This window comes from Mustela nigripes, unplaced genomic scaffold (genome assembly GCF_022355385.1).
Source record: "Mustela nigripes isolate SB6536 unplaced genomic scaffold, MUSNIG.SB6536 HiC_scaffold_405, whole genome shotgun sequence".
NCBI classification, from domain to species: Eukaryota; Metazoa; Chordata; class Mammalia; order Carnivora; family Mustelidae; genus Mustela; species Mustela nigripes.
The window spans coordinates 1-19,495 of NW_026739812.1; the positions used below are offsets into that span (position 1 = coordinate 1).

The 19,495-nt window shown below is 47.0% G+C and overlaps 1 protein-coding gene across 1 annotated transcript; it reads right to left on the reverse strand.

The window, feature by feature from the left end:
- Window positions 1-6,427: 6,427 nt before the first annotated feature.
- Window positions 6,428-19,254, reverse strand: LOC132008577 (partitioning defective 6 homolog gamma-like). Its single transcript, XM_059387215.1, has 2 exons — window positions 19,232-19,254; window positions 6,428-9,003 (listed from the first exon to the last, which is right to left on the reverse strand). The coding sequence occupies exons 1-2, from the start codon at window positions 19,252-19,254 to the stop codon at window positions 8,064-8,066; spliced, it is 963 nt and encodes a 320-aa protein (XP_059243198.1). The 3' UTR covers window positions 6,428-8,063.
- Window positions 19,255-19,495: the final 241 nt, after the last annotated feature.

Genomic DNA, 19,495 nt, shown 5'->3' on the forward strand with positions numbered 1-19,495 from the left:
TTTTTTTAACCATTAAAATCACTTTTAATCTGTTTATTGAAGTCGAACTCAAATGCAGAAAAGTACACAAATCACAAATGCACAGTGCAGTGGGTTCTTTACAAAACAAATACACCAAGAACAGGAAAGAGAACATGAGTCCCCAGAAGTCCTCATGCTGCCTCCCAGACGCTCTCCCCACCCTGCTCCTCGGTGGTTGTACTGTTCTGCCTCCCAACACCATCAGTGAGTGCTGCTGACTCTCGTGTAGATGGAATATGTCAGTATGTTTCCTTGTGTTTAGCTCTTTTTGGTCAACATTATGGTTGGAGATTCATCTGGGTTGCAGTAGATAGCTGTGGTTCGTTTTCACTCCTGTAAAAATTCCCATCATAAGAATATATTGTTCTTATACATTGACATATAAATATAGATAAAATATAGATACATAGATGTGTAAAATATATTTATTTGTCCATTCTACTGTTGATGAGCATTTTGTGCTTTTGGTTTTGGACCATTAGCAATGGTTGCTATAAACATTCTTGTGCATGACTTGTGTTGCACTTGAACCCACATTTCTGTCAAGTGAAATTTTTTTGAATTCAGCCACTCTATATCTTTTGGAGAATTTAGTCCCTTTACAGTGAAGTATTTATCTATAGGTATGTAATTACAGCCATTTTAATTGGTTTCTGGCTGTTTTGTTGTTCTCTGTTTCTTCTTCTCTTTGTGGTTTGATGATTTTTTTCTGCAGTGGTATGTTTAGATTCCTTTCTCTTTCTCTTTTCTTTATCTATTACAGGTCTTTGCTTTGTGGTTACCATGAAGCTTACATATATTTATAACAATTATCACCTATATTTATAACAATTTAAGTTGAAAATAATTTTACACATGTTCTAAAGCTGTACATATTTAGTCCCTACCAAATTTTATGTTTTTTAGAAACTTTAAAAACTTAATTTTCTTAACTTCATTCCATTAAGATGATCATGAATCTTTTTCACGTTTTGTTTTTAATATCACATTTTACATCTTTTTATCTTGTGTATTCTTTAATTACTGTAGTTATAGTAATTTTTATTACTTTTGTCTTCTTTGAAAAGATTTTATTTATTTGAGAGAGAGAGAGAGAGCGTGAGAGAGAGCATGAGAGGGAGGTGGGAGAGGGAAAAGCTGGCTCCCTGATGGGGGGCTTGATCCCAGGACCCCGGGATCATGACTTGAGCCAAAGGCAGATGCTTAACTAACTGAGCCACACAGGCACCCCACTACTTTCGTCTTCTAACCTTCATACCAGCTATAAGTGATTAACTACTATTACTATATATTTACCTTTACAGTCAGTTTTATACTTTCATATATTTTCTTGTTATTAATGAGCACCCTTTCTTTTGAGCTTAAAGAAGTCCCTTTAACATTCATGTAGGGACGGTTTAGTGGTGATGAACTCCTTTAGTTCTTTGCTGTCTGGAAGACTCTTTGTCTTATCTTCAATTCTGAATGATGATTTTGTTGGGTAGAGTAATCTTGGTTTGGAGTTTTTTCTTTCAGTATTTTCAATATGTTGTGTCATCCCCCCTTGACCTGCAGAGTTTTTACTGCAAATCTGCTGATAGTCTTGTGGAGGTTCCCTTGTATATAACAAATTTTCTCTTGTTGCTTTAACGATTCTGTCTTTAACTTTTGACATTTTAATTATAATGTGTCTCAGTATCTCAGTGTTGGTCTCTTTGTGTTTGTCTTATTTGGAGCTCTCTAGGCTCTGGACCTGGATGTGTTTCCTTCCCCAGTTTAGGAGAGTTTTCAGCCACTATTCCTTCAAATGATTTTCTGCCCCATAATCTCTCTCTCCTCCTTCTGGGAGCTCTATTATGTGACTGTTATTCCATTGATGTTATCCTTTAAGTCCCTTAAGATGTCTTCACTTTTTTCATTTTTTTTTCTTTTTGTTGCTCTGATTGGGTGAGCTCCACTGCCCTGTGCTTGAGTTCATTGATCCTTTCTTCTGCTTCATCTAGCCTACTATTGAACCCAGACAATGTATTTTTATGTTCAGTTACTTTATTCTTTAGCCTGTGACTTCTGTTTGGTACTTTTTAATATTTTCTCTCTCTTTGTTGACATTCTCACTGTGTTTACCACACTTCTCTCAAGTTTGGTGAGCATCTTTGTGAGCATTACTTTGACTTCTTCATCAGGTTAACTACCTGTCTCAATTTCATTAAGGTTATTTTCTGAGGTGTTATCTTGTTCTTTTTGGGGGATATATTCCTCTGTTTCCTCATGTTCCTTGATTCTCTCTGCGTGTTTCTATGTATTAGATGAAACAGCCATCTGTCTCAGTTCTGAGGAGTGGCCTTCTGTGGGAGATGAACATTATCATTCAAACTTGCCCTAGTTCTTTGTTGTGTCTAGTACCTTGTGATTATCCATGCAGCCTATTTTCATGGCTCCAAGTTGCTGAGGGTGTGCCAAGGCTCATCAGTGTCCCAGTGGGCGAGATCTCAGTCAGCACCTAGATCCAGGTTGACTGGAAGCCAGATACTCAGGCAACAGCTTTAAAAATATACAAATCTGTACAGTCCTGTGGGGGCCACAAACATAAGCCCTGCTGGCCACCAGAACAGGTGATCTCCTGGCCCATGTTCCTTGAGGGCACCTCTGTAGCTTCTAGACGTGTGGCAAGCCTGAAGTTTGCCCTAAGGCTGAAGCTCCAGGACAAGCAGATAGGCCTCTTCTACAGAGAGACTCAGGGTGTGTGCCAGTCTGTTGCCTGTAGGGCCCTGCGCATGGTAGCCTACCAAGGACTGTCTCTGTTATGGCTCCATGAGACCCAGGAATGCAAGCTCCCTGGCCGCTAGAGCCAGTCATTCATGGGGATGTCCCAGGGTGGCAGCCACAAAAACTGGGACACTAGATGGAAGAACTAGGGTGTCAGAGCTGTGTAAGAGCTCCCCTCTAGAGACGCTGGCACCCTGGAACATGGCAGAGAGAGAGCATGAAGACAGAAGCCACCTTCTAAGTTCTCTAGGAGGGTTTACAGGGGTCTGGCAGTTTACTCTTCAGCTATTTTGCTGTAATTTTTCTGTGAGGTTTTTTTTTTTTAACTTCAAAAGTGTTCATACCCCCCCCCCACTTTAAAAAAAAGTTTATTTATTTGAGAGAGAGAGGGAAAGAGAGAAAGAGAGAAAGTGCACAAATGGGGGAGAGACGGAGAGGAAGGGAGAAGCAGGGTCCCCAAAGCAGGGAGCCCTATGTGGGGCTCGTTCTCAGGATCGAGATCATGACCTGAGCTGAAGGCAGTTACCCAGCAGACTGAGGCTCCCAGGCATCCCTGTTCATAACCTTTGACTCTGTGATTTCATTTCTAGCCACCTGCCCTAAGGAAATAATCAGAAACCCAACCTAAAATTTATGTATTAAGCTTACATACTTTTTGTGATTTAAGCTCTGTCAGTAATGTAGTATCTATCAGGAAAATGGCCAACTTAACTTGGGTTTAGTTCCTATTTTGCAGCTATTAAAAATACTGCCTTCGAACAATTTTTATTGCTTCAGGAAAAAGTCAAATGCAACGTGCTGGGGGGTCTCTCGTTTATCTAGCGTCTCTTGAGTTATCCAAGGAAGCACCTTCAAACGTCAGCGTGATTTTGTCTGCTGGGATCACTGTGGGTGGTTTTCTTCTTCATGTCCGTGCTATTTTTCAGATTTTCCAGAATGAGAATATATACATATACATGTATATATATATATATATATATATATATATATATATATATATATATATATATACATACATGTATGTATGTGTGTGTGAGTGTGTGTGTGTGTGTATATACTTATTTATAATCAGAGGAAAAGGTTTAAAAAATCCCCACACAATCCCACTGTCTCCCAGGAGCCTTTCAAAGGAGAGCACTCATGGTCCTCCAAGCATACCGCAGTCCTAGGATTTATCGACGATTCTCATCTGCTTCACTTACTTTACTTTTCCTGTTAAGTGAGAGATTCTGCACTTTTTCTGACTTCAGAATGGATTGCTTGCATTTTTCTGAAAACCTCCAAGAGTCAGAAAGGAAAAGTCTGCGGCCCCATTCCCAGACAGCTGGTTCCAGCCCATATTTTGTGCTCTGTATGTCACACTGCCTAACACTGTTTCAGTGTCGACCCATGTGGATGTCCACACAGCTGTCCCTCCTCAGGAACTGTGTGTCTGTGAGTTGCGTTTCTGGAGCACTCTGTGGGTAGCTGGGACGGGTATCCGGGAAGACAAGGGGCCATAAACAGGCTCTGAGGGTGGAGATTCTGTTTTGGTACATGAAGATACTTGATGTCAGCTCTGTATGTGGCTCTTGATTTCTCATGGTGTCCCCAGGCTCCCGCCGAACACCTGGAGGCCCTGGAGAAATCGGGTGTCGGGTAGACTTCTTCTAGGGTACCCTGTCAGTTCTGTGCAGTGCAGGGATATGAACTTTGAGTCAGAAAGCCCTGTGTTTGTCTCAGCCACATAGGAGTGAGTGACCGGATTTGGCTCAGCCATGAGAGCCATGAGGGGTCCCTTACTGCCCTGGATGATTGCTTGAGGCTAAGAGGGTTTGGGTCAAGAAATAATGTGTTCACTTTCAAATCTCCCTGGGGAAAGGCATTTAGAAGGTGGCAGTCATTTCCTGGGCTGGAGAGACCAATGTTGAATCATTTGTTTGCTTTTTATTAACATAATTAGACTTTATTCCACTCTTTGGGAAATTGGCTCAGTAACGAACAGTTCTCAGTCCCCGGAAGTCCTCTTTTTGTGAAGATAAAGGGGAAGAAAACAAGGCAAGGAGAGAGGAGACGGAAAAAGGGAAAAAGAACTTGTAAGTCGGCTTCGGGCGTCTTCTGGAACGAGGCATCCTTAGGACACCTGGGAATCAGACATTGGGGCAAGATGGAGGGTAGAGCATGGTGGGAAGAGGAAATGTTTCTGCACAGTGGGAAGGACACATGCAGGTCACCTGGTGTCACATAATGGTCTCCATGCCAGCATAGAACACACTGGAGCAAAGCCTAGTGCTTGTTTGGTTCATACTTGCATCAGAGATTTCATTCATTTACATATTTTTTGAAGTCCAATCTCCATTTCACCTGCTTCCAGAGAACACTTTTCCTTCAGTCCCTGAGGACCTCGCTCCTTGCGTGGGCTTTGGTGGAGGCGCTGCGGTAGCATCTGCAGGTGGAAATTTGGAGCAGGGTGTCGGGTCCTTCAGTGCTTTGAGGGGCAGGGCTGACCACCTCACTGTGGTGCAGGCTCCCACAGCAAAGCAGGCTCACGGGGCTGGGGGTACCTGCTCGTCCCAGAAACGCTGCCGACGGCGGCCAACTTCCTCCCGCGTCCTCGGGTGCAGCTGGTGCCGCAGGGGGACCATGTGCAGCCCTGGCCCTTTCGAGCATGACAGCAATGCCTCCTTTTCTTGGTCATCTTGGAAATAAGGACCCCGGAGGTGGATCAGAGTTTTCAAAAAACATTTGATGGGGACATGAAAATAACGTAACGGCCTTCTTTTGGAAGACTTGTCTCAGACTTCAGCTCAACTGGATTTTGAAACAATCAGTACTTTCCAGGTACCTTTGCAGCTTGCCATGAACCCCCCACCCCCACCCCCCGCGTGGTCACTTTGTGTCATTCTGCAAGATGCCACCTAACTTCTGATTCCTGGACAGCTTCATCACCCGCTGCCAGGTGGGCTCCTCTGGACAGCACCATACGCCCCAGGGTTGGCCTTGTGGACTGCTGGGTCAGGGAGACCTGCACTCCCCCTGTGCACCCAGGGGTGTGCGCCTCACACACAGGCAAGCCCTGCGTCCACTCCCCCCGCACCGGCAGCTCCATCTCCTTGGAATGTGCAGGGGGATGGGCCAGCTTTTGGAGGTTCCCCAACTATAAACTAGAGAAGGCACTGAAAGGGTTAAATTGATGAATGCCTGTAGAAAGCACATTTCTTCCCGGAATTCCTGGTGCTTGCTGCTCTCACCATAGCATCGGACGATTGAATGAGTACATCATGATGCTATGCGCTGTATGTTTACTGATGTCAGAGCGAAAAAGCTTGAATGGCCATTTTGCAAGCCTGGGTGTATTTAGGAAGAGCTGATAATAAATATTTAGAAACAATTTTCAAAAGGACTTAAGAAGTTCCTAGACCTAAGACACATCCATCTCCCATCAAATACAATTATAATTTAGTTCTTTGGAATGACCTACTACCTGTTTGAGTTTGAGCTCATGTTCTCATTTGTAATGCTGCTTGGCTCATGGAGCACATGTGAGGATTAAGTGAAAAAAAAAATAGGGCACATGACAGGCACTTGGTAAATATTAGAGGAATTCCATTCTGAGGGGCAAGTATCTCCTCATCACTAACACTAATAATCTCTCCAGTACTTAGAACACAAGTGAAAAATATTAAATGTAATGAAAAAGTTTTTATTCTTTGATATATAAAACCAAGAAAACTTTAATGTGTAATACATCATAGTTTTTTTTTTTTATTTAAGAAGAAAAAGGCAGAAGTGAAGATATGGGTACAAAAATACACTCAAGCAGCTGTTCCAAGAAATTCAGAACTCCTAAAATTATGAACAACAGAATACAAGTCTCAGAGGAGGCTTCTTTTTTTTTTTTCTTTCTTTAAAAAATTATTCACATTTGCTTAGCTCAAACATGGTAAGAAACGTAATTTCCTTCTTGGTAACAGATCCCAGTACTCAACAAGATATTCAATAACCAGCAATAACTTAGTAAAAGAACATTTCATTGTGATAGTAAGTAGCATTAGGTTTTTGGTTCTATAATACTTACTGTAGTAGAAAAAAACAAAAAACAAAAAACAAAAACCAAAAGAACAAAACAACCAAAACCACAAAAACACTTCTGACTGCTTGGGTGCCAGAAAAGATGCTCCTACGTTCACTGGCGCCCATCAATCTGGGTGTATCTGAGCTCTTGCCCCAGACCACAAAGAGAGAGCACCTTTGGTCTTTCCTGTGTTTAGGAACAAAAGCGCACAAATAGCAAAATCAAATATAGGCGTGGCAGACCAAAATTACTCAATAAAAAGTATTTCTGCCCAATTAATAGTTTCCAAAAGAAAAATAATTGGCTTTTACACTTAATGGATTCAGCAAAAATGAAGATGGTGAGATTGTGTTTTCCACTTGGTGGCCTGAGCCTCCCGAGGCAGGACAGTTGCCACTGAGCAGCAGGTGGTGCCGGACCACAGGAGGAGCCGCTGCGTCTCCACCCGGAGGCTCCTAGAAAAACACGTTATTTGTAGGAAAGCTTTCATGGGCCCGAGCCCGGTTCTCCAAGTGAAGGTGTCCTGTTTCTTCCTGGACATTGGACTCGAACAAACCGAGTTCGTATAAAACTGGATCAAATGAGGAAACCTTTACAATGACTAAATTTATAATTATTGCTGAAGATCAAAGCGAAGTGACAATGAATTTAATCTGCGTAAAAATCAGGTTCCAAGCGGCTTATTTAAAACCAGAGACAACAGAGACTGTACATCCAGATGACCGCGAGCTTCCCGGGCCCCTGGAGGCACGTGGGGGCGCGTCCGTCCTGCCCGCGGCCAGCACCTCACAACGGCCTCGGGCTCCGTCGGGGCGCAGGGAAAGGCCACACGAGCGTTTTCGTCCTGCGGCGCTGGCGCGGCCCGAGGCTGGACACCGGCCGCCTGCGACCACCCACATGCACCGGCCTGCTCCGGGCCCCCAGGGCTGACCTCCAGGCTGTGTCTGCAGAGTCACACGGAAACCGCGGATTTACTCTTCTTTAAAAAAGGTCATTTTAAAGCTTCATTTATGAAAGTCGCTCGACACCTTCCGCTGAAATCCCTCCTGCGCGCGGCCAGGGGAGCCGGGCCCCGCCTCTGGCCTCCCGTGGTCTGCGGAGAAACTGAAGGAAAGCAGCCTTTTTCGGTTCTCCGCAGGGGTTCGGGCCGCGCCGGCTGCGGGAGAGGCGCCGCGGCCTGCGGTCGGCTCCTGTCCCGCCCCTGGAGCACAGCGGCCGCGCATGCCCCGAGCCCGTTCGGGGCCTACAGCGTCACGGCCGGGCCATGCTCCTCCACGGCGCCCGGGGGCAGCGGCAGCGCCAGGCTGTGGCGCGGGTCGGCGCGCAGGGAGCTGAGCAGCCGGTGCGCGGGGCCGTCCCGCGCGGACGCCGGGCCCGCGCCGTTGACCGGGGGCCGGGGCGCCGGCCGCGGCGGCTCCAGGACGCCCTCGAGCACCACGTCGGGCTCGTCGTCGCTGTCGGCATCGTCCGGCTGCAGGGGCAGCAGCGCGGGGGTGGCGGGCAGGCTGTGGCGGCTGGCCGCGCTGTCCGACGAGCGGCCCGAGCTGCCCGACGCGCGGCTGCCGCGCACCACGTTGTTGCGCTGGTTGGCCGGCTTGACCGTGACGATGAGGTTGTGGCTGTTGGCGATCATCATGTCCGTGACCTGGTCCAGCGTCTTCCCGGCCACCTCGATGCCGTTCACCTCCAGGACCTCGTCGTCCACGGCCAGCAGCCCCGTGCTCTCGGCCAGGCCGCCCGGCACCATGCGCGAGATGAAGATGCCCGGCACCTTCTCCAGCCCCTGCGGGGCGACGCGCACGCTTGTGCCGTCGCGGATGTAGAAGCCCAGCGGCTTCTGGCAGCCGTGCCGGTACAGCCTCACGCGGCGGTGCGTCTCGGGCAGGATGTCCACGTCGATGATGGACGACACGGGGCGGAAGTCGTGCGGCAGGCCGATGTGCAGGTGTGCGCGCCGGCGGGGGCCGTCCTCGCGCAGCGCCAGCGCCTTCCTCCGGCGGGACAGCGAGCCGGCCCCGAAGCTGCTGTGCTCGGCCTCCTCTGCAACGGCGGACGGGGCGGTCAGGACGGGGCCACAGGGGTGGGGAAGCCCCCAGGGCCACCGCGACGCCTGCGCGCAGGGGCCGCCTGTGCCCGGCAGGGCCGGCCTCCGCCGCGGACCCGACGGGGGCTCCCGCACCGGCCTTGTGGCCCCGCGGAGCGCTGAGCGGAGTGCGCCACAATCTGGTCCCGTCTGTCCGCTAACTCCCTGCGGCGCTCACCCCCTGCCTACAGGGTGCCAGTTTGTGTCACCAAACCTCACTTTTTGGGGAAGCCTCAACCTCCAGGATGGTATGCTGGGGTCATGTTTTGAGTTGTTTCACGGAGTCCACAAATAATCCTGGCATCTGCTGAGCTGGCCCCAAGGGTTCAAGTCCCATCGCCTCCCTACAGTTAGCTCTCTGGAACTCTCCAAAACCACCCACAGGAAACCAACAAAATGACCGAAAGGCTTAGAAGCAGAAATAAGAAACTGCAGTCAGGAGAACTGACAATAGATGGAAAGTTTAAAGGTGCCTGATTGGATCCTGGGAAGAGGGCAGAGCAGGGAGCACCAGGAATCTCTCCCCACCCAGGCAACGACCCCAGGGGCAGACTGTCTGATGGGACTCTTTGGGGACTGTGGGATCTGCCGAAGGCAGGGGAAGTTGTCAGTGTGGGTCTCTCCGAGCTCTCAGCATGGTCGCAGCCACCCAGCCACGCTGCAGGCAGCTGTGCATGTATTTCTGGAACAGCCTGCAGACGCCAGGTGGGGTCCCAGTAGTAGGGTCTACGCTCTGACACGACGGTGGCTTCCCATCACACAGGTGCCGACACCGAGCCTGGCGGCCATCGCTGCCACCCCTCCAGCTCCAGCTCTAGTGATGCCAAGGGCATTGAAAGGGCAAGGGCCCCCTTGGCCCTTTTGGGAGCCACACATTAGGACATTCAGAAACAGCTGCACAGGTGGGAATTAAGAGGGACTGTGCGTGCCCACGGAAAGGCTCAGACGAGACCCGAGGAGACAGCAGCTTACACCTCAGGCTGGTTCTCGGCACAGAGACAGCCCGCCGCCGACAATCCAGAGAACTTCGAGAGCAAAACAGCAAACCCTGGGGAAGGGGGAGAATCTGATTTCCAGTCTCACCACATCATGAGACTTGAACGTCCAGTGGTCAGTCAGCCAAAAAATCACAGGACACACAAGGCAACAGGAGAGTCTGGCCCACTGAAAGGAAAAGGAGAAGTCAACAGAATCGGTCCCTGAAAAAGACCTGAGTCAGATCTACTAGACAGATTCTAACACAAATGCCCTGGGACAATGGGGTAAGACGGTAGAGTAGGAGGACCCTGAGCTCACCTCCTCCCAGGGACACACCAGAGCATCCACCACACAGACAGCAACTCACCCTGAGAACCACTGGAGGCTGGCAGAAGGGCTCTTCCATAGCCAAGGACGGAAGGAAGAAGACACACCGAGAAGGGCAGACCAGGAAACCGATTCCTGGCACGTGACCCACCAATGTGAGGAAGAGCATGGCGGAAGGGTTCGTCTCTGAGGACAGAGGGCATCAAGCCCCAGGGGCACCCCTGGCACTAGGGACCTGCTCTAGGAAGGAAGCCCCCATAATGCCCAGCTCTGAAAACCAGCGAGGCTTAACCCTGGGAGCTTTGAAAACAAGTGGGGCCTCATTCCAGGAGAGCAAGAGCTAGAGGATGCCGAGCCACTGCCCTGAAAGGGTTAGTGCCCTAGGTCACTCGGCACCAGCGCAGAGACAGCAGTTTGAAAAGTGCATGGAGCACACATGAAGGAGCTTCATGGACGAGTTTTAGGGCATGTACCAGAGGGGCGGGGATCTGCGGGAGCTTGCTCTGGGAACGGACGTGCTGACGGGCCCTACTGTGCTTGCCTCCTTCCACATGGCTTGCCAGGCACCACTTCTAGCACTCTCCGTCTAACCTGCTGGCTCTGTCTCCTCTGCCCTGGCAGGCCCCCCTGCCCCACCAAGCAGCCCCCACCTGCTACACCCCAGGGGGAGTCACCAGCTGGAACTGACAGCCCTCCAGAGGGACTCTTGCCCCAAGGAGGGGGTTCAGCTCCACCTACCAGCAGACTCGCAGCAGTCAGGGCCCCATCGAAACAGGAGGGGGTACGCAGGCCACACGGGGGACAGCCTTGAAGCACATGGTTCTGGTGACCAGAGGGGACTGTGGCCCTAAAGGATGCATTTTATGTGAGGCTACTACTTTCAAGACCAGAAGATGTAGCTGGTGGACCCTAACACATAGAAATAAGCACAGAATCAGACAAAGCCTTAGAAAAAGACCTAAAGAGGGGCATCTGGGTGGCTCAGTGGGTTAAAGCCTCTGCCTTTGGCTCAGGTCATGATCCCAGAGTTCTGGGATCGAGCCCCGCATCGGGCTCTCTGCTCAGCGGGGAGCCTGCTTCCTCCTCTCTCTCTCTCTCTCTGCCTGCCTCTCCGCCTGCTTGTGATTTCTGTCAAATAAATTTAAAAAATCTTAAAAAAAAAAAGAAAAAGACCTAAAGAAATGGCGATAAAGAACCTGCTTGATAAAGAATTCAAAGTAATTGTCATAAAGATACTCACTAGACTTTAAAGAAGAGTGGATAAGCTCTGAGAACTTCAATAATGAGATAGAAAATTACATCATATAATGAATATGGAAAGTATAATGAAAATGATATCACAGAAAATGAATGAGATTAGAGGATGCAGAATGGTTCACTGGTCTGGAAGACAGACATGGAAAGTACCCATGCTGAAAAACAACAAGAAAAAAGAACTGGAAGATGAGACTGGTCAAAGATAAGTAAAAAACAAAAAATAAAAGATAAAAAAAATAAAAAAAATTTAAAATAATAAAAATGAAAAAAATATGTGATCCATATGCACAATGGAATACTATGCAGCCATCAAAAGAAATGAAATCTTGCCATTTTCAACAACGTGGATGGAATTAGAAGGTATTATGCTGAGCGAAATAAGTCAGAGAAAGACAACTGTCATATGATCTCTCTGATATGAGGAATCTGAGAGGCCGGCGGGGCCTCTCAGATTCCTCATATCAGGAAGGGTCATGGAGGGTAGGGAAGAAAAAATTAAACAAGATGGGATCGTGAGGGAGATAAACCATAAAAGATTCTTAATCTCACAAAACAAACAGGGTTGCTGGAGAGGGTTGGGAGAGGGCGGCTGGGTGATGGCCATTGGGGAGGGTATGTGCTATGGTGAGTGCTGTGAAATGTGTAAGCCTGATGGTTCATGGACCTGTACCCCTGGGACAAATAATACATTATATGTTAATAAAAATAATTTTAAATAAACAAACAAACAAAGATAAGACTGGTTAAGGGACCTCTGCAACAACGTTAAAATTCACAGTATGGGGTCTTAGAGGGAGAGGAGCTAGAGAAAGGGACGGAAAACCTATCTGAAGAAATAGTACTAAACACTTCCCTAATTAGGAAGGAAAGAGATCCAGGTCTAGAAAGCACAGGGAGCCCCAGACAAGATGGGCCCAAGGAGGTGCACACCAGGACATGTGATAATTAAAATGACAGTGTTGAAGAGAGAATCTTAATAGTAGCAAGAGAAAAACTACTGGCTACATACAAGGGATATTTCTGCAGAAACTTTGTAGGTCAGAAGGGAGTAACATGACAGAGTAAGAGTGCTGAAAGGGAAAAAAAGAAACCTACAACAAGAATACTCCATCCAGCAAGGTTATCATTCAGAACTAAAGGAGAGAGAGAGTTTCCCAGACAAAGGAGAAGTAAGAGTTCATAATCACTAAACTGGTCTAATGAGAAATGTCTGACAGACAAAGATCACAAGCAGGCAGAGGCAGGCAGAGGGAGAGGGAGGAAGCAGGCTCCCTGCTGAGCAGAGAGCCCGATGTGGGGCTCGATCCCAGGACCCTGGGATCATGACCTGAGCCGAAGGCAGAGGCTTTAACCCACTGAGCCACCCAGGCGCCCCTATTCCCGCAGTTCTATGTGGGAAGTCCCTACCTCAAGAAACAAGAAAAGTCTCAAATAATCTAAATGTACACCAAAAAACAAAACAAAACAAAACAAAACAAAAACCACCCCAAACGAAAAGAACTATTAAAAAAAAGCCCAAAGTTAGTATAAGGAAGGAAGTAATAAAGATCAGAGTGAAAATAAATGAATTAGACACCAAAAAGACAATAGAAAAGATCAATAAACTATGATCTGGTTCTTTGATAAGATAAACAAAATTGACAAACCTTTAGTCAAACTCATCAAGAAAAAAAGAGACTCAAATACATAAAATCATAAATGAGAGAATTTAAAACTGACATCACAGAAATCCAGAAGATTATAAGAGATTGTTATGAAAAATTATATTTCAACAAATTGGAAAACCTAGAAGAAATGGATAAATTCCTAAAAACATGTAATCTTCTAAGACTGAATCAGGAAGAAATGGAAAATCTGAACAGACGGATTACTAGTAATGAAATTGAATTGATGACCAAACTCCTGACAAACAGGTAAGTCCAGGACCAAATGGCACAGGTGAATTCTACTAAGCATTTAAAGAAGAGTGAATACCTGTCCTTTGCAATCTCTTCCAAAAAACGGAAAAGGAAGGAAAACTTCAAAGTTCATTCTTGAGGCCAGCATTACCCTAATACCAAAACCAAAGACACTACAAACAAAAAAAATTAGAGACAGATGTCTCTGATGAACATAGATGTGAAAATCTTCAACAAAATATTAGCAAACCAAATTCAACCATACATGAAAAGGATCAAGTTTTGTTTCAGGGATGCATGGAAGGTTCAGTCTCTGCAAATCAATCCATGTGATGACCGCATTAACAACATGAAGGATAAAAGCCATATGATCACCTTAATGGATGCAGAAAGAGCATCTGACAAAATTCAACTTCTGCTTATGATAAAAACTCAACCAAGTGGGCGGAGAGGGGATATACCTTAAGCTAATGAAGGTTAGAGATGACAACCCACAGCTCACGTCACATTTTCACTTTCCCTGTAAGGTAGGAGACAAGTCAAGGATGTCCACTTACCAGTTTCATTCAACACGGTACTGGAAGCCCCAGATGGAGCATTCGGACGAGAAGATGAAGTAAGGGACACCCAAGTAGTGAAGCAAGACGTAAAACGGTCACAGTTTGCAGATCACAAGATCATATATATAGAAAACCCAAAAGACCCCACCAAAAAACTATTAGAAAATGAAGTCAATAAAAGTGCAAGGAACAAAACTAATATGCAGGAATCTAGTCTGCTCTCCTTCCTTCTCCATGACTTCGAGTCTAACACATTTAAGGAGAAACATCGTCTCAAAGCTGGCATTACTGTGACTTTGGTTTGTGACTTCAAATCTTGTCTTCTACATAATGTAAAAGACTCACGCATTTACCAGAATTATCAGTTTATGTTCTTGGTCACACAATGTATAAAGATGTAATTCTGTGACACCAACAACTCAAAGAGAAGGGGTAGAACTGTTTTCTTTTGTTACTGAAGTTCTGCTGTGATAAATTAATATTCAAATGCTATTTCCATGGGAAGTGAGATGGAATCCCCTTGGTAACCACCAAGAAAACAGTTACAGAACAGAGAGGAAGGAGATTAGGAAGGGACTTAACACTGCAGAAGATTTAACGGGAAAGAAGAGAGAAATGCAGTCACTCAGGGACAAAAAAGCTGCAGGGCATATAGAGGCCAAAGGGCACAGGGACAGAAGTCAGTCCCTTCTTATCAGCAGTTACTTTATATGTAAATGAATTTTACTCTCAAATCAAAGAACAGATTGGCAGAATGAGTAAAAACACAGGAGCCAACAATATGCTATCAGCCAGAGGCTCACCTCTGACCCAATGACGCAGGTAGAAAGTGACAGATGGAAAGAGGCTCATGCAGGGAACAGCCGGCCCGGCTCTCCTAACGCCGGACAAAACAGCCTCCAAACAAAACCCTCACGGGAGACAAGAAGCAAAGGAATTATAGACTAACAAAGCGTTCAACAGAGCAAGATCGAACAGTTACAAACATTGACACACCTAGTGACAGACCATTAAAATAACGAAGGAGAACCTGTCAGAACTGGAGGCAGAAATCGTTCTACAGTAACAGCTGGGACTTCAGTACTCCTCTCCCAGGAATGGAGAGAAAGACCAGACAAGAGAAGTCGGCAGAAGGAGGGCTTCACACAGCAAAGCCAAGTAGATTTAGTAGAGAAATACAGAACAGTGCACGCAGCAAGACGAGCACGCGAGATCTTCTCAAGGGCACATGGGACATGCTCCAAAATAGACCGAATGTCAGGCCACAAATTAAGCCTCAACAGATGTTAACAGCTAGATATCTTATATGCAAAGTATCTTCTCGGTCCACAACATGATGAGGTAGAGATAAGGAGCATGAGCAGAACTGGAAAATTCTCTAAAATGTGAGAACCGAACACAACTTTGTCATGAGTGGATCAAAGAAGAAGTCACAGGGAAATCAGAAAATACTGAAAGATGAATGAAAACAAAATCACAACATACCAAAACTTAGGGAATGGAGCAAAAGCAGTCCTAAGAGGGAAATTTATGGTGATACGCGCTTGCATTAAAACCAAGAAAGATCAAATCAACAACCCAACTTTACAACTTAAGGAACTAGAAAAATAAGAACAAACTAAAGTAAAAGCTCCCAGAAGGAAGGGGATAGTGAAGATTAGGCCAGAGATATATGAAGAACAGAACAGAAAAGCAGTAGAGAAAAATCAGTGACACAAAAAGTTGGTTCTTCAAAAAAGATCAGCAGTATTGACAAACCTTTAACTAAATGAACTAAGAAAAAGAGAAGACGCAAATTAATAATATCAAAAATAAAAGTGGGGACATCACTACCATTTCTACACAAATAAAATGGATTTTAAGAAAGCACTATGTATAGCTGCATGCCAATAAATTGGATAATCTAGATGAAATGGACAAATTTCTAGAAGCACAAAACCTACCACCACCTATTCACGAAGAAGTGAAAAACTGGATAGCTCCGTGACTAGTGAGGAGATTGAATCCGTGATCAGTAGTCTCTTAACAAAGAACAACCCTGGACTGAGGGCTTCACTGGGAATTTAACCAAACATTTAAAGAAGAAATAATACCAATCCTTCCCAGACTTTTCCAAAAATTCAAGGAAGAGAGAGCACTTTCTAATTAATTCTAAGGCCAGCATTACCCGGATCCCAAAGCCAGACAAAGATCCCACAAGGGAGAAAACGCCACAGACCAATATTCCTTTGATCACTGATGCACAAATACTCAACAAAATACTTAGCGTTTAGCTGTATATTAAAAGGATGTGACCAAGTGGGATGTCCCCCCGGAAAGCAAGGATGGTTCTAAATGTGAAAATCAAGGTGACACACCACGTCAACAATATGAAGGGAAAAACCATCTCAATTGATGCAGAAAAAGCATTTGACAAAATACAACACGCTTTCATTATAAAAACACTCAACAAAATAGGAGTAGAAGGAAACTATCTCCACATAAAAAATCTACATCTACGTAGGAAACATATGTAGCAAACACAATATTCGATGGTGAAAAAAAGCTTCTCCTCTAGGAGCAGAAAGAGGACACGGACTCTTCCTTTTATGACATCTACTCGACACAGTACTGGAATTCCTAGCCAGAGCCATTAGGCAAGGAAAAGAAATAAAACACATTGAAACTGGAAAGGAAGAAGTAAAATCATCATTTCTGTTTGTAGGTGATATGATCTTACATGTAGAAAATGCTAAAGACCCCATAAAAAAGGTGTTAGAGCCAATAAATGAATTCTGCAGAGCAGCAGGGTACAAAGCCGACACACTAGGAGCAGAATGATCTGAAAAAGAAATCAGAAAAATAATTCCATTTAAGATATCACCAAAAAGAACAGAAGACTCAGGAATGAACTCAAGCAAGGAGGTGAAGACTGTGCCAGGAGAGCTACAGAGCAGAGCTGAAAGAAATTAAGACATAAATACGTGGAAACATCCTATGGCCCGAGATCGGAGACTTACATGGCTCTGCATCAGGACTACCCTAATTGCCTGCAGATTCAGGGGAACCTCTTCAAAATCCAATGACTTTTTTTTTTTTGTAGAAACAGTAAAACCCACCCTAAAATTCATACTGAATCTCGAGAAAACTCAAAACAGGCAAAATAATTCCCTAGATGAAGAGAAACACTGGAGGACTTACACTTCCTGGTTTTAGAACTAACCACGAATCTCTGTTAATCAACACAGCAGACCCTCGGGGTAGAGCCAGACTCGCCAGTGGAAGGGGACGGAGAGCCCACAGGGAAGCCCTCACAGCTGTGGTCAGCGGGGAGAGGAGCACCTTCTCAATTAACAGCGCCAGGAAAACTGGGTATCCCCAGGCAAAAAGTGAAGTTGGACGCCCACTTGATGCCACACACGAAACTTAGCTCAAAATGGATCGAAACTCAACCTAAATGTAGGACCTGGAACTCTGAAACTCAAGAGAAAATGCACAGAAAAGCTTCAGGACACTGGATTTGGCGGTGGTTTCCTGAATGCGACACCAAAGGCACAGGTAACAAGAGTAAGAAGACAAACTGAACTCCACAAAAATTTTTAAAATTCTGTGCATCAAAAGTGCGATTAACAGAGTAAAAAAAGGTGGCCTGCGGAATGGGAGGTCATGCTTGCAGATCGCACGTGTGACTAGGATCTATATCCAGAATACAGAAAACTCCTGAAACTCAGTCACAGGGCCCCAATTCAGGAATAAGCAAAGTTTGTAATCTGTACAAATATCAAAGAACTCCTGTATACCTAGTATGCACATATGGTGCACCAGCTGTATAACTGAACTAATAAAACGTATGTCGACTGTTGCTCAATGAAAAGCACAGCTGCGGCAGTTCCATGTGTCACGGTGAGCACTCCAGACTCGGAAAGACACAGCCGTGGCTACGGCAAGAACAACAAAAGGCAAAGGGTTGGGAAATACACTTCTCCAAACAGAACACACCAATGGCCACAAAGCACGCAACATCACTAATAATTAGGGAAATGTTCCTTGTGTCATTGTTCACAATAGCCAAAGAGTGGAAGCACCCCGACCTGTGCTGCAGCCAGGAGAGGGACAAGCCCTCAGCCTGTACAAGGACGGCCATTCTGACACCTGTTACACCGCGGCTGAGCCTGGAGGACCCTGTGCTCTGGGGAACGAGCCCGTCACAGAAAGACAGAGACGGCAGGTACCGCGTGGACGAAGCCCTTCGAGGAGAGTCCAAGTCACACAGACAGCCAGGAGGGGGTGCTGGGGCAGGCGGCTTAGGGCTTCATGGGGACGGAGTTTTAGTTTTTCCAGAGGAAAAGAGCAGGGGTGTGGTGACGACAGTGGCACAATCAGGAGTCCACTCCCTCCTGCACCAAAAGACGGTGAAGATGGTAAATTTTCTGGGCATTTTACCACAACAAGAAAACCTGAATAAAATCCACAAAATTCTCCTGCATGACAGCGGTACATGTCACTGCCTTCCAGCCTGGGCCCCTGGAGTCCCCTGGGTGGGCTTACAGGGGGGCAGCCAGTGGCCACGACTCCCTTTGCTCTTACGCAGTATGGGTTTTTATCACTGGTTGCACACGACCAGGGAAGGGCTCTGTCTGTGCTGTGAGCCACGTGTGCCGGGAACGGGGAGCCCTGCGGCTGTCTGAGCGTGAGGCGGCCCCCAGCCCTGGCTGCAGGAGCACGTCCAGGAGCGTCCGGGGTGCGGTGGGGGGGCCTCTGGGGTGCAGGGACGCTCTGAACGGACCCCACTCAAGCCTCCAGGTTCCCACTGCTCCCGCAGAGGACGGCGTTGACCCCAGCAGGGCTTCTGGCACCAGGAGCTTCCGCGGGGGCAGGAGGCTGGCCCCGAGGACTCCGTGAACTCACCCAGTTGAGTTCCTGAAAACATTCTATGTCCGTCCTGTCTTTCACCTGTGAATCCGAGGCCCCGTCCTCTTTCTGGGGTCAGAAACAAGCACCCAAGGACGGAGGCGTTGGCCAGCCGGCAGCTCGGTGGGACTGCAGATGGAGTCCGCAGTCGGCAGAGCCCGTGACCCGCCCTTCCTCACTTCGGGGACTGACTGACAGGACGAGGTGGGGGGGCAGAGGGAGCAGCACTAGTAGGAAAAGTCTGTTCCTCTCGACAGTCCTGCAGGCCTGCGTGGAGGTGGAGGCAGATTCCTGCCCGCCCGGGGTGCTCTGCCTCACCCCTTCCCACGGCCCCAGGGGCTGCATGTGCGGTCAGGCCCCCCGGGGCCACCTGGCCGCATGCACCTGCTGGGTCGGCCCGAGTAGGGTCGTGCTTTACCCTAAGGAGGTCGTGGCAGCCATGGCGAAGGCCGAGGGGTGGTTCCTCAGCCAGGGAGATGCAGTAAGGGGCTCACCCGCCAGGAAAGGTTCTAGAAGTTGAAAGAACAGGAAGGAAGCAGGCAGGTGGCATTCGGAAACCCTGAAGGAAGTGTTTCCTCCTGTCAGACAGCTTGGTTCATTTGCTTTTTCTTTCTCTCTTACACACACGTGGACACACACACCAGGCCTCTCTGTTTCTGACGTGGGGCTCCACAAGGCAAGT

Coding starts and splice junctions, on each gene's coding strand:
- LOC132008577 (XM_059387215.1), bottom strand. CDS start 19,254: ATGGCTGCCACGACCTCCTTAGG. Junction 9,004..19,231: donor GCTGCCACGACCTCCTTAGG/GTAAAGCACGAC, acceptor CGGGGCCACAAG/GCCGGTGCGGGAGCCCCCGT.